General features: G+C 38.3%; 1 protein-coding gene across 2 annotated transcripts in view; it reads left to right on the top strand.

Moving 5' to 3' along the window:
- The first annotated feature begins 1544 nt into the window (after positions 1-1544).
- Positions 1545-13682, top strand: part of LOC120800061 (kinesin-like protein KIF21A) — a 41263-nt gene continuing 29125 nt past the window's right edge. For both annotated transcript variants that reach the window (XM_040145858.1, XM_040145849.1), the window contains exon 1: positions 1545-1925. In XM_040145858.1, coding sequence (XP_040001792.1) covers positions 1882-1925 — 44 coding nt within the window. In that variant the 5' untranslated portion in view covers positions 1545-1881. The remainder of the gene's footprint in view (positions 1926-13682) is intronic.

Here is a 13682-nt window from a genome sequence, read left to right as displayed (position 1 = left end):
GTCAATATTAGCTTGAATATGTAGTTGATGTGCTCTTAACAGCTCTTTTAATGTAATGGAGGGTGTAGTGAGTCTGTTGATCACTACTTGTAGAAACCTAGAGGTAAATCCGACATAAAAATAAATCTCTTCTAGTAAGCTAAAGGCCATGCCACCATTTCACCGTGGGATATTTGGGCTTACAATGTCAGACGCAGTCCAAAAACACAATATAATTCAGATTGTAGGCTGTTTTAATATCTGATTAGCAGGCTCCCAGCTTCGAGCAAACCCAAGCAGGTTGATGCAGTGCGAAGAGGCCTGCAGCTGCTTTTACCCTCAACAGACATTACATTTTGATGACCTCAGACTGGTACTGTAATATTTTTTGTTGCACAACCCTGAGCAGAAACTTTGTTCAAAAGCACATACTAATTGTAAGCAGTTTTTCAGGATGTAGTATATTCAAAGTAGTAACATGAAACAGATCCTGGAACAGCTAAGGTAAAAAAAAAAACAACAACAAAAAACTATTAAATCCAGATTGACTTGTCTTGTATCATTTATTGTTAGTACAAAAGTTGGTTGATTTGTTGTTTACCAATTGCAAAAACACTATGACAACTAGTACATCCTGTATGCTAGTATCTAGTATTAGATTGGGACACAGCAGGTGAGCTTGTGAAGCCATCTGCTGGCAGAATCAAGTGACACATTATTTCAAGAACTTAAACAGTGCAATAATATGAGTTGACCACTAGATGGAAAGCATGCTCAAGGAGCCATGTTCATTTATTATTATTTGCCCTTCGGCATCTACACCAATCCATTGTGTGTCATTTTGTCATGAAATACAATATGGATTATTATGAAAATATTAGAATTACAGTAATTTAGTCAAATTACACACAAATAGAATAGAATTGTTTTTTCATTTGGGTGGGTTTTAATGATTTTTAGTGCACTTTTGGACATAGTTATGGCTTCAAACTATAATTTGGTGTCAAAGACTTGAGATTGGCCTGGAAATCACGTTGCCCATTAACCTGTGATGTAAAATAGGCCTGTCCGGGGGTGTAAGTTCAATTTTTTTTCAAACAACTTTATTCAACAAATACAGGGGTAGGGGTAAATTAGACAAAGGCTGCATATACACGCAGATTTTGCAGTTTATTAGGTACATCTAGCTAAAACTAATGCAGTCTAATACAATAGATGCTACCTTCCTGAAGGTTATAATGTTCAGTTTTGCTGAAAGTGTTTTCCGTTATAAAATGTTTTGATTCAACATTTTATATCGTTATAACATGTTATACATAAATATTATTATTATTATTATTATTATTATTATTATTATTATTAGTAGTAGTAGTAGTAGTAGTAGTAGTAGTAGTAGTAGTAGTAGTAGTAGTAATAGTAGGCCCATATATTTTCCACATATATTCTCCCGGGCTGAGTCTGAGGTTGTCCCCTCTCTGGGTTGGTACAGCTCTGGAGGAGGAGTCTGGTTACGTCCTCTGTCTTAGGAAGCGCACGCCAAGCTCATCCTGGCTCCTTCACACACACAGTGCACCCTGCCCGGGCAGGAGGCTGAGACGATTCCTTTGGAGAGATGACCCCCGCCGGATCCTTAAGCACATTGGCGACTATGGAAAATAAATAAATCAGATCATAATTAGCTGCTCCATCTGATAAATAAAACATGGCTCCTTTTTCCAAGCGGGCGAGGAAGAGGTGAAAGCGGCAGCAGTGGAAGCTCAAGATAGAAGCGCTTTTCTGGGAGGTGTAGGGAGGGAAAAGGGAGGGGGGTTACGGCGCTCTCTTGTCTTGTAAGAGGATAAAGAGAAAAGGGAAATCAAGCTAGTTTTAAGCGGACTGTTTGGACCAGCCCCCGGTGACAACATGACCAGCGGGCCGGATGAGAGCTCGGTGCGCGTTGCCCTGAGGTAAGGATACAGCGGCGGACACTCCTCTCCAGAGATGCTCTTGTGTCACACCTGCTTATTCCTTATAACTGCATTTATTCGTACTCCTCAACCATCCATTGGACATATATTAATTTAACCAGCATGCAAAGATACACTTGAATGTGCCAGAGCATCTCTAGTTCATCCATTCTTCTTTTTGACTCCCCAAATCCCTCCAAAACAATACCCCTACTTGTCTGAATATGCTTTTTTTTATGCTATTTTGAACTCTTTTAAGCTTATTGTATGATTTAAACAACAAATATAGACCACTGGCCTGTGATTACATGACCTTTTGTTAATACCTGCACTGCATGTGTTGTGGATTTGTGAATGGAGATCTAGCTGCTGAGAGATTAGGCCAAGGAAAAGCCTGTTAGTATTCTCATACATTGTTTCTCCCGCACAACACACAGTGGCTGATAAGACAGTTCTTAAAAGGTAGCTCTTATTTGACATGTTTGTAGGATAAAATACTTTCGCAGAAATATAAAGGTTGTTACAGGGATTTTACATCTGTGTCGTTATTGTGTATTTTGTATTGTTTCAGGTAGCTGGGATTTGCTGTATCATGCTGGCCTGACCCTTGTCCACTGGGCCGATCCCTGCTGTCACTTACACAGCAGACATGCTAATATAGTCACTGTCTGGTCACTGGTTATATCAGTGCTTCTCAGAAGTGTTTCTCCCGTGTGTGTGTGTGTGTGTGTGTGTGTGTGTGTGTGTGTGTGTGTGTGTGTGTGTGTGTGTGTGTGTTTGTGTGTGTATGTACAAATGCACAAAAAAGGGGCCCAGACACAGTCCATACAATAAAATACGTAACAAATCATTAAAAAAAATCAATAGACCAATACGATAGGGCGGCAGATGAAGTTGGGGGCAGGTGCTTGTCTGTGTGTGTGTGTGTGTGTGTGTGTGTGTGTGTGTGTGTGTGTGTGTGTGTGTGTGTGTGTGTGTGTGTGTCTTTGTGTGTGTGTGTGTCTTTGTGTGTGTGTTTTGGAAAGGCCATCTGAAACATTATGTGAACCGGATCAGTGGAAGAGAGAGGACAAAAGCCTGTTCCTCTCTTTGCCTTCACTTGTTGTGCATTCAGACTTTGACCCAGAACTCTGTTTACAGAGTCAACTCAGTTTACTAACTTGTCTCTCTCCTTTACATATAGTAAATAATCTGTCAGTATATCCCATCAAGCTGTCTGGTCGTTCAGCACTGTACAGTCTCATTTATAAGATGCCATTCATATTGTAAGAAAACATTTGTCTAGTTTCCTCAGTAACGTAATACGGGCATATATGGGCTGTCTTAGTTTATTGTAGACAAGTTTTTAAGAAGTTTTTAAGCTTTTCAACACACAAAAGAACACATAACCACACATACATACAAACTGCTGATAATATGGCAAATGAAGTTATAGACAGGCGTTTGTCTTGTTGAGTGGAAACTATCTGTCATTGTATCTTCTTAAAAAGCACAGGCTTCATTATTTGGAGAGTTCTGTTATCTTGTTTGCGGGTTCGGTTTTCACCTTTAGTCCTATTGATGGTCAACCAACTATTCATTGGCTTACTCTTTCTGTCTTTCTTTCTTGCTTTCTTTCTTTCATCTATTCGCCCATTGATTTAAAGTGAGTGTTTGAATTTATAAGTAACTACACATGAAGCAATGTACTCCAGCTTGACATGTTGTAGGCACAAATTATCTTGAATTCTTAGTCAAGATCTGATTGTAGAAGAGTCACTATTTCAAAGCCTCTTCTGAGGTCACCTGAAAATGCTTTGTCACTAATCTCCTTTTCTTTTACACATACACACACGCACACACACAGCGAGCAAATGTACATCTTGTCACCGAGGCTCTCCTTACCTTACCTGCAACCTCACAGAGCTCCTTAATCTTCATGTATCACATTAAGCACCTTCCTCTGTCTCAAATACAAATTTAAATTTAGCTAAGTTGTATTTGCATGAAAAAGTTTACAGCTTTTTCACAACAGTAATTCAGAGTTTTAATTTGCAAGAAAAGGTGAAACCAGGTGGGACTGATAAAATGAACTATGGCTCACTGCTATTTAAATGTCCGTTAGCATTAACAGCTGTTTACCTATCAGTCTAGAAGAAACATTCAGCGAGTTCAGCATCCAACTTAATTCCTTTACTTCGCCAAGAACTGTCTCCAGCAGTGGAAAGCAATACTGTTGAACTCTTGTTTTGCTTCTATTTCTATCACTTATTCTTTTCTAAAACTAGCATGCTAACCAACTAGCCCCGGCCCGTCCTGTCTTGTAATACCACTTTGCGATAGTGAGTCACTGTAGCGTCAAGTCTTCCCTCAGTACAACATGAGAGGATGAAGAAGAAGAGCGGTGCCCAGAGGACGTATTCTAACCTCTTGTCTTGTAAACGTAACGATAGCTGAAGCTCTTGGTAAGTAGACAGCTATTAATGCTAATGTTGGCTATGTAGCGATAGCGAAAACGTACATATAGCACCTTTAAAGCTGCATTAATCAATATTTTTATATAAATGGGTCAAACAACTATGTGCTATTACGCTGCAGTTCTCAGCAGAGCAGCTTTAGGAAGCTGAGGGGAAAGCTCAGTATTTTAGCTCACTTTTGCTTTTATGGCCTGAAACTTTATTGTTTTGGTTCACTCTCACCTTCTCATCAGTCATTTCTGGGAGCAGCAGGCAACTGTTTTCAGAGAAAAAAGGTTTTCATAAATCTTGTGCTAAGATAACTGCCCAGCACCAAACAGCAGAAAGGCAAAGTTAGAATGTAGCTATTAAACATAGTATGGAGAATAAAAACAGAGCTAAAAGGAGAGTGGATATTGGACTTAAATTCTGATGGTGGCATGAAACTTGTCTACAAACTCATGGTAATGTTTCTTTACACCGGCTGAATATGTATTAGGCAACTGTTTGCTACCACCTCGGCCGTTACAACTGTATAAGATTCTAATAAATAAATGTTGTTTTTAGAACTACTGTGCTACCCCAAGTGACCAAAAACAATCAATGAATGCAAGTTTACATAAATTGAAAATGAATTTATATTTCATATGCACTGGTACTATAATAACAAAGATGAGCTAGAAAAACCATTGGAAAAGACCGTTAAACATTTAATTTACTGTGATAACAAAGATGAAAGAAAGAAAAACTGCAACAACAAAAGGCAAAATAGTTTTCTTAAGTTGTCACAGCGAACACCTCCTCAACAGCGATTTGGCAATGGACACACCCTCCTGTACCAGCTAATGTCAGTTTGTTTTGCTGATGAAGATGGAGCCTTAAGACAAAATGTGTCATCTTAAACTGAAATACAATTTATTTTCACTTAATAATTACTGGAAGTCACACCTTTTCATCTGCTTTTAAATTACTGACTTCCTGCTTTTGAACAACAAAACTACTCCTTTATGTTTGTATTTTCAGCTTGACTAATCACAATGGCAACATTCTAATTATTTTGGAACTTTATAGTTGTGGTGAACCTGACATTTAAAGCATCGGAAAGGTTTTGACTGTTAGCTTCTCCCCACTCTGTAATAGTTTAGTTAGCTGTGTGTGTGTGTGTTTACAGTAAGCAGCTAGCAGGTTGCCAGCCACTACCTGCCTCAGCCTGCGAGACTATGCTTTCTGTTAGCAAGTTCCTAATCCCTCAGCCCCAACAGGTCCAGAGTAATGAAATGCTCTTTTATCATCCTAATTCTGTCCCTTTTTTTGAAGTAACAGGCAGAACAACAAAGAAAGGGGTTTGGAGCCTGAACAGAGAGAAGGCATTTCAGGGAGTTTTTTGTCATTTTGATTTATTACTGGAAAGAAGATGTAAAATAAAGGTGTATCACTCTTTAGAATTGCAGTAGCCTCTTCAGTAAGATTATTTAAACATTAGATGCATGTTCTATGTTGTCATCTGTGGTTTCAAAGGTTTTTATCACACCTGAAAGCATACAGATGGGGCACTTCTGTAGCACATTGTTGGATCAGAAAACACACAGCAGTGTTTTCTGGGTTATCCTCTGGGTGAATGTGTTTGTTTGTGTAAGTGTATCTTTTCTTATTTAATGCCCTGTGTGTGTGTGTGTGTGTGTGTGTGTGTGTGTGTGTGTGTGTGTGTGTGTGTGTGTGTGTGTGTGTGTGTGTGTGTGTATGTGTGTTTGCACACAGTCACCCATATTCTAAGTTAACGATTTATCCAAGAATGAGTCATGATACAAACTTTGCCTGGAGGAGCCAGTCAAGTGACCTATTAGTTTGTCAACATCCTCGCAGTGCAGCTTTAATAATTCAGAGCCGACAGCCAGAATTAGCCAGCAGCGATGATTCAGGTTTCGTACTGTTGAATTTAGAACAGATAGCTCTTAGTCTTTAATAAGATTGGATAGAGTGAGTGCTTTTGAATATGGTAAAATGGAAAGTTATTTTTTAATCATCATTTCAATGCTTTGAAGAGCTTGTTACATTTCCACAAGACAAGTGAAATTTAGACCAGGCAATTATGATAAAATTGAAAAACATTTATCTGGCAATATTTATATATATGATTTGATTCATTGATTTGCAGCATGGCCCAACATTGTCTAATGCAGCCAGGGATATTAAAGGGAGTAGACCTGAAACAATGAAATTGATTAATAAAAAAACGACAAAAACTAATCAGCAGCTATTTTGATAAGTGATTAGTCATTTAAGTAATTTTTCAAGCAAAAAGTGACAAAAATGAACTGATTCCAGCTTGTCAAATGTGAAGATTCACAGCTTTTCTTTGTCTTATGTGATAGCAAACTGAATACCTTTGGGTTTTGTACTGGTGGTCGAACAAAACAAGCCATATGTGAACTGTATTCTGGAAATTTTGATGGACATTGTTCAGTATATTCTGATATTCTATTCTAGACCAAACAATTAACTGAGAAAATAATCTTCAGATGAATTGATAATAAAAATAATTGTTAGTGGCAACCCTAAAAGGGACACTAATGTGATGTAAACAGTGCGGCAAGATCTCTGACTGTTGAATCTCACAATATATATTGTCATATTGCTCAAAGTCTTAACATTTTTTAACATCTTTAAGCTATGAAGTCTGTATTCAAATAAATGAATCATGTAAAAGGCATTGCAGAATGAATTTGTCAAATGCAACGTAGATCTTAGAAAACCATCAGGAACTCTACTCCTTTAATAATATCAAAAATGTTCTCTTTTCTATTGGCTCCTCTGAGTGCCTGTTAGATACAGTTCCCTCCCCTTTGACCTTTGTAGGGCAAAGGCTGTGCACCTGCTGCCATGATACGAAAGCATTGTGTTTGCTCATATGCTTGTGTGTGTGCATGCATAAACCCGTGTTTGTCCAGGCATGTTCATGATAAATATTCATGAAGCAACTCAAGTGAATTGAGACGCAAAGCAGAGCATGCTGCCAGCCATCTGCCTGCTATGTCATGTGATATTGCTGTTGAGATATTGAATAACTTCTGTCTAACCAGCAAGGGCAAAGGTTAATTCAATATTTATTTTTTAAAAATGAATATAAGATTTGTATATATTTAGTGAAGCTGCATTTAAAAACCAATTTTTTTTTTTCTAGTTCCTTCTGTTCAACACCTCTGTTTTTTTTTTTTTTACTATTCCCATTTTACTATTGTGCTTATTTTTTCCCACATTTTACTGCTTTCACCTTGAATTTCCATTTGACTCCCATGTGCGCCATGATTGGGCTGAACTGTCCTTGTCAAAAAGGAATGTATTTATTAAGCTGGTATCAATGCTGGAGGCCACTGGTGTGTGTGTGTGTGTGTGTGTGTGTGTGTGTGTGTGTGTGTGTGTGTGTGTGTGTGTGTGTGTGTGTGTGTGTGTGTGTGTGTGTGTGTTATCCTCATATTTCCTCATTTGCTACCAGTAAGGGTGACAGCAGCCGCTATCCTCTGTCAATTCTCCACCTATCCCTCCTTCCTGCCCAGCGACCTTTTACCCAGGAAGTAGAGCTGATCACAGAGCAATGACATGTGCGGGGGGACTTAAACGCTAATTCAGTAGCACTCTCTGGCTTTTTTTTCTTTCCATTTTACGCTGTCATTCCCAAATTTCCTTGGCGAGATCAATGCCATGCTGTTTTCACACCAGACCCTGAGAGAAAAGACAGATTCAAGGTCTTTGTCATACGTCTTTATCACATCCTGTCAACAAAATATACGGCAAAATATCAAGGATGCATCCTTCACTGAGAATAAATCGAAATCCCCAAGATCTACTTTTTAGAGCAACACTCAACATCCATATTGTGGCAAAAATTATTCGTACCGTCTATAAATCTTTGGTAAAAATGAACAGTTTTAGTTCTTCATTATCATTCTAAATCTTGCATTTCTATGCCTGAATTTGGCTTTACTCAGCGTCTTAGCAGTTGAAGATTTACACAAGTACACTGAAAAGAGTGATACAGTGAATTGGCTCTTGATGTCAAGACCGGCTGCTAGACAATGTAAAGACTGTTACTAAAAACACAGTCTTGTTGTACTGCTGGGTTGTGGTGGGTAAAACAGTAGCAGCTGTAGTGGCTCTGCTATTTTCACTGTCTATAAGGTCTACTCTCTCTCCTTTTTTACATCCTTCCATCATTTCTATTTCTTCTAATTCATACTCTTGCTCAGGGCGACCCTTAGAGCCTTGTCAACAGAAAAACACTACACAAGCTGGTTCACACACACATAGAAAATACAAATACACAAGTACACCTGCTGGCTGATGCTACAAAAGAGCCTTGCTGTTTATGTGTGTGTGTGTGTGTGTGTGTGTGTGTGTGTGTGTGTGTGTGTGTGTGTGTGTGTCTGTGTGTATTTATGTGTGTGTTTGTGCATATTGTTATATAAGAACATCATGTCAGTGTACCTGAAGGCATTCTTGATATAAACTCACACATTTAAAAGGATCATGTTTCCTACAGCCAAGGACGCCTTTGACTAGAAGAAGGGTTTGGGCTCAAATAGCTGTTTGTGTTGCTCACCGAAATCCAAGTTTTTGCGGTTCTCTTATCTCAGTTACGTGAGCAGGATAGGGCCAGCAGAGCATGTGTGTGTACGAGAGTTTGTGTGCACCTGCATATGTGTGTGTGTACATTAGTAGTTCAGTGTGGTCCCTCATTAACCTCTGCTGGATGGCGTGACTATCATCAGTCCACAGTTAAGGCCCCTCAAAGGAATACAGTCAAATCACATCTTCATCAAAACACTTAGACATTCTTCAGCTGCCTCGTCTGATGTTGTTGTTAAGGCCTATGTACAGATATTATTTACAGCCAATGTACCAGCTGTACATAGCTGTAAGCTAGTTAGCAATGTATCATGTCTATTGAAGCATTCTTAAGTGTGTGCTTTGTTCAGCTCAGCTTCTGACTGATCTCAAAACGCAGCAGTTCTTTCACTTATTTCATCAGATGCCCGTCCAAGAAGTTTTCTCTGGCTATGGAGCTGTCTCTGATTATTTTAAAATGTAGATTCATATGCTCCATAAGGTTAAACTAAGAGAATAGAAATATTGACAGTGAAACAGACTTTGGCACAATATGCGCAAATTTTCATCTCGTGTGGATGCATCTTTGCCTCAGTTTGGGAATTGCATCCCCTTGCATCTTTCCATTGGCTCTCTAGGCAACTGTACCACCCCTACTATTAAATTGCATTATGTGACACTTAAAATTCAACATCAGGGAAATGTCCCTCATATCTTGTAGATTCCCTAGCTTGACATGAATATTGTGTCAAGCTAGAGGGCAACAAGGGAGGTGACAATGCAAGAAAAGTTGTGTTCAAGATGAAAATCAGTGTTTGTAATCGTTAAATTTGTACGTTTTATTTCTCCTTTTAAAAGGGAGATTCTTTCTAAATTGAACAACAAAATCTCCCTTACCTCTATTTAGCCATGCAGACAGTTTGGGTTTTATTTTCCAAAGTATAATCATGTCTAGCTCTTAGATTTATGCCTCCACCCCAATACAATGGAGGTAAATGGAATTTTGTTTATGGTGTCCCAGTTACTCTGGACAGATCTCAGAACATACTTTAAAATCAAAACTATCTGTAGTTTTAAAAGCACAAAATCTCAGACAATTTACTTAATATTTAGTTCTGTCTGGTGCTTTTTTCAGTATTTCAAGATCCAGAAATATGTGACTTTACATGGTAATGTCAGGTAATGACTCAGTGTGCCAGTAGCAGTGTGAAATGCAGAGAAGAGAGTCTTGTTGTTGGCAGCCTTGTGGGCTCAGATGTTCCTTTCTGTTTCTGCTGAATCACTTGGTGTCAGAAGTGAAACACAAAACTAAACCAAAAATTAGATTACTGCAGATTAGATCAGGTGGGCGGGAATGATGCATCGACCACCTGTTGGTATTGTTGTCAGTGATGATACAGAATGATTGGCTGCATCTCTGGGGATTGAATTGATTGGATGGTTGTCAGGAGGGGTAATGTCAGCATGCAATTTGATTGCTCGTGCTTATGAAGGATTCGATCAGCAACATGGTGGTTATGGGCTGACTCATCTCCTTTTTTATCAGTATCTCATTATTTCTTGTTTCCTCACATCCTCTTATGTTGTTCATTAGGTCAGCAGAGGGGTAATGCTGAAAGTAATGATTTGATTTATTATTATATTATCTATCTGTTGATATTGCCAGGATTCAAAGTTTCAAATGCCAGGGAGGTAGTATCCAGGAAGCTGCAATCATGTCTTCTTTATACTGTATGTTTGAGTGTGTTTAAGTGTTGTGTCCATGTCGCAGTGTCCACGTTTGTAGTTAGTTTGAATAAGAGAGATAACTCAAATCATTTGTGGCAGAGTAAACTTTAAGCTGGTTAAGATTTTTAACTTTCATCTGCTTTCATCAAATTTCTTTTTCACTGAACTTTAAACCTCCAAAATAGAGGTGAAGATGTATGATGTCTGGGTTTTTTTAAATTTCTTTTGGATTTTTTTTTGTTTTTGTTTTTGTTTTCCAGTTTAGTGTGTGTGTGTGTGTGTGTGTGTGTGTGTGTGTGTGTGTGTGTGTGTGTGTGTGTGTGTGTGTGTGTGTGTGTGTGTGTGTGTGTGTGTGTGTGTGCACACATGCACGTGAGGAGTTCACTTTCTCAGGCTGTCACTGTAATCGCAGTAATGAGACTGAGAGCAGGAGCCTAACAGGACTTGTCACGTGGGGAGAGGTTGACAAAGCCCTTCTGTGTGTGTCTCTGTCTGTAATGTAATATGTGTATTTGTGTGTATGCATGTGTTTGAATAGGTATACGTGTATATGGTGTATATGGACTACAATGTATGCGTGTGTACTTCTCCTTTTCAGGCCTTTTAGGGTTAAGTGAGCTGTATCTCAGCACCCTAAACTCCTTACATCAGTCAGTGCCAGTCAGAGCCTTCTTTTATTGAACTTTGCTAAAAAGCTCCGCAGCTTAATTCCATACTAATATTCATATTGAAATTGAACCGCATAATGGTTTGATTGCTTAATTGCTGATCAATGTCACTGTATTTAAGCGCCTGTTCTTTCAAACTGTCCTTTTGCCAAACACTGAACCCCCACATGCTAGTAGTCATTGTTTGTCACTTTGGAAATGGTGTCAACTAAAGCAGCTAAAAAGTAACTTGAGGTAAGCACTGTTTCTGTTTACATATCCTTAAATTATACTTTTACATCAGACTATTTCTTGGCCAGTAGTTGCTTCCTGAGGTCCTTGACATTTTTTTTAACCTTTGGACAGAGTCAGGCTAGCTGTTTCCCCCAGCTGCCAGTCTTTATGCTAAGCTAAGCTAACCGGCTGCTGGCTCCAGCTGCATACAGCAAATAAGTGTATTTTCCAAAATGTTAAACTATTCCTTTGACTAAACAGTACATAAAAACGTGGGTATCTACAACATCACGTATCAAAAAATGCAAATTGGATGGTTCCTTTCTTTTTCAAATCAGGATTTTATTTTTATAAATCCAACCTGAATTATGTATTATATATTTATTTAAGCAACAACACAAACCTTAAGTTATACTGTAGAGTGCCTGGTGAAAAATATATATTAATCCCTTGCACACTGGAACTTCTTAGTATTTTTCTTAATTTTTTTTTCTTAGTTTTCCAGCCAACAGGCTGAAACTTTCATAGCAGATTAATGTTTTCAGCAGTTAACACTAATTACACAAAGGATTTGACTTTGCCTTTGGGGACCCTGGTCTGTGTGTGTGTGTGCCTATGAAAGGGGGTTTTCAAATTTGATATTCAGTAATAACTATAGCTGTTTCTTGACAATGTAAAACCTGGTTAATATCTAATAAGCAAGAGGAGCAATATATGAATATTAAGCATAACTAAATTCAAAAAACAATTTAGAATTTTACAGAGGAATCAACAAGCTGCTGAGCAATGTAGTTACCTGCTTATGTACATGTACAAGTGCTTGAATGTGCACATTTAGGAAGCAGTGAAGTAAATTTCCTGGAGAAACAGTCTGTGTGGAGCCTGTGTGTGCCAGGTGGATCAGCGCTGTAACTCTCCTCAACAGTGAAGGGCAGCCCTTATTCAGACAGGAGAGGAGTGTTTTGGGTTGAACCACAGAGTGAAGCCTGCCAGATCATAATCACAGCTAAAGTCAGTCAGTCATATTAATGATACACCAGCAGGATGTGGGTCACACCTAGATTATCTCTCAACTGTAAATTGAGGGATTTTAGTGCACTATCAACATCTATCTTTGGTACAATTTTGCAGTGTAAGATGCCAGTGTCCAGTGCCAAATTTCAGTGCCAATGCAGTGTGAAGCCAGCATGTCTTTTTGTCTTTTGTCCTACGACCAAAATTAATGTTAGAATTTTCTAACCCTTACCACAAACTTTCTATGACCTAAACCAAGTTTTTTAGTTGTCTAATCCATACCTTGAAGGAATATAATATTATTTTCTTTTTTCTTATCCACATTCTTGCAGAGGGTTAGATGATGAGATCAATAGCACTTCATATCTGTCTGTTAAGTATTACAGAGCCAGAAGATGGTTAGCTTAGTTTAGCATAAAGACTGGCAAAAAGGGGGAAACAGCTAGCCTGTCTCTGTCTAAAGGTAGCATAGTTTGCCTACCAACACCTCTAAAGCTAAGACATTAACACATTATATATCTTCTTTGTTATTCCATACAAAAGGTTTTTTGTTTAGTGCTTAAACGCCATAGTTACCATGCTATCACACTGAAGTAAGATCAGTGAAAATAGTAAACAACATGGTTAACATGATACCTGTTAAACATTAGCATGTTAGCATTGTTATTGTAAACATGATAGCATGATGATCTTAGAATTTAGCTCAAAGTATTGTTGCGCCTAAGTAGAGATTAAGATACTAGTTACCAAATACAAAAATTGTAGGAATAAAGTATAGGAAAAAAATGTATGCAGAATTGTCTAGTTTTGTGAGTTGGTTGACATGACGTAGAGGATCTTTCTCGAGGTCTAATTTCTTAACAGTAAATTAATGAAAACAAGGTGTCAAAATTAATTTGACAGTGGTATGCAGGAAAATATTAAATTGGTCCCTTTTAGAGAAAATAGTAGATTTACAAAAGGCTGAATCAGTTCAGTGAGAAGGTTTATGTGAAAGACCATCATTATGCAGACAGGTAATAGGTCTGTTTAACTGGATAGTCTGGGGCTGCTTTCTAATGCGGGGGTTGCCATCAGTGTTTTGTCTGGGCTGTAAC

This window comes from Xiphias gladius, chromosome 2, assembly GCF_016859285.1.
Source record: "Xiphias gladius isolate SHS-SW01 ecotype Sanya breed wild chromosome 2, ASM1685928v1, whole genome shotgun sequence".
Taxonomy (NCBI): Eukaryota; Metazoa; Chordata; class Actinopteri; order Istiophoriformes; family Xiphiidae; genus Xiphias; species Xiphias gladius.
Note: the sequence above shows the minus strand (reverse complement) of the source record. Positions and strands in the feature narration are given on the sequence as shown.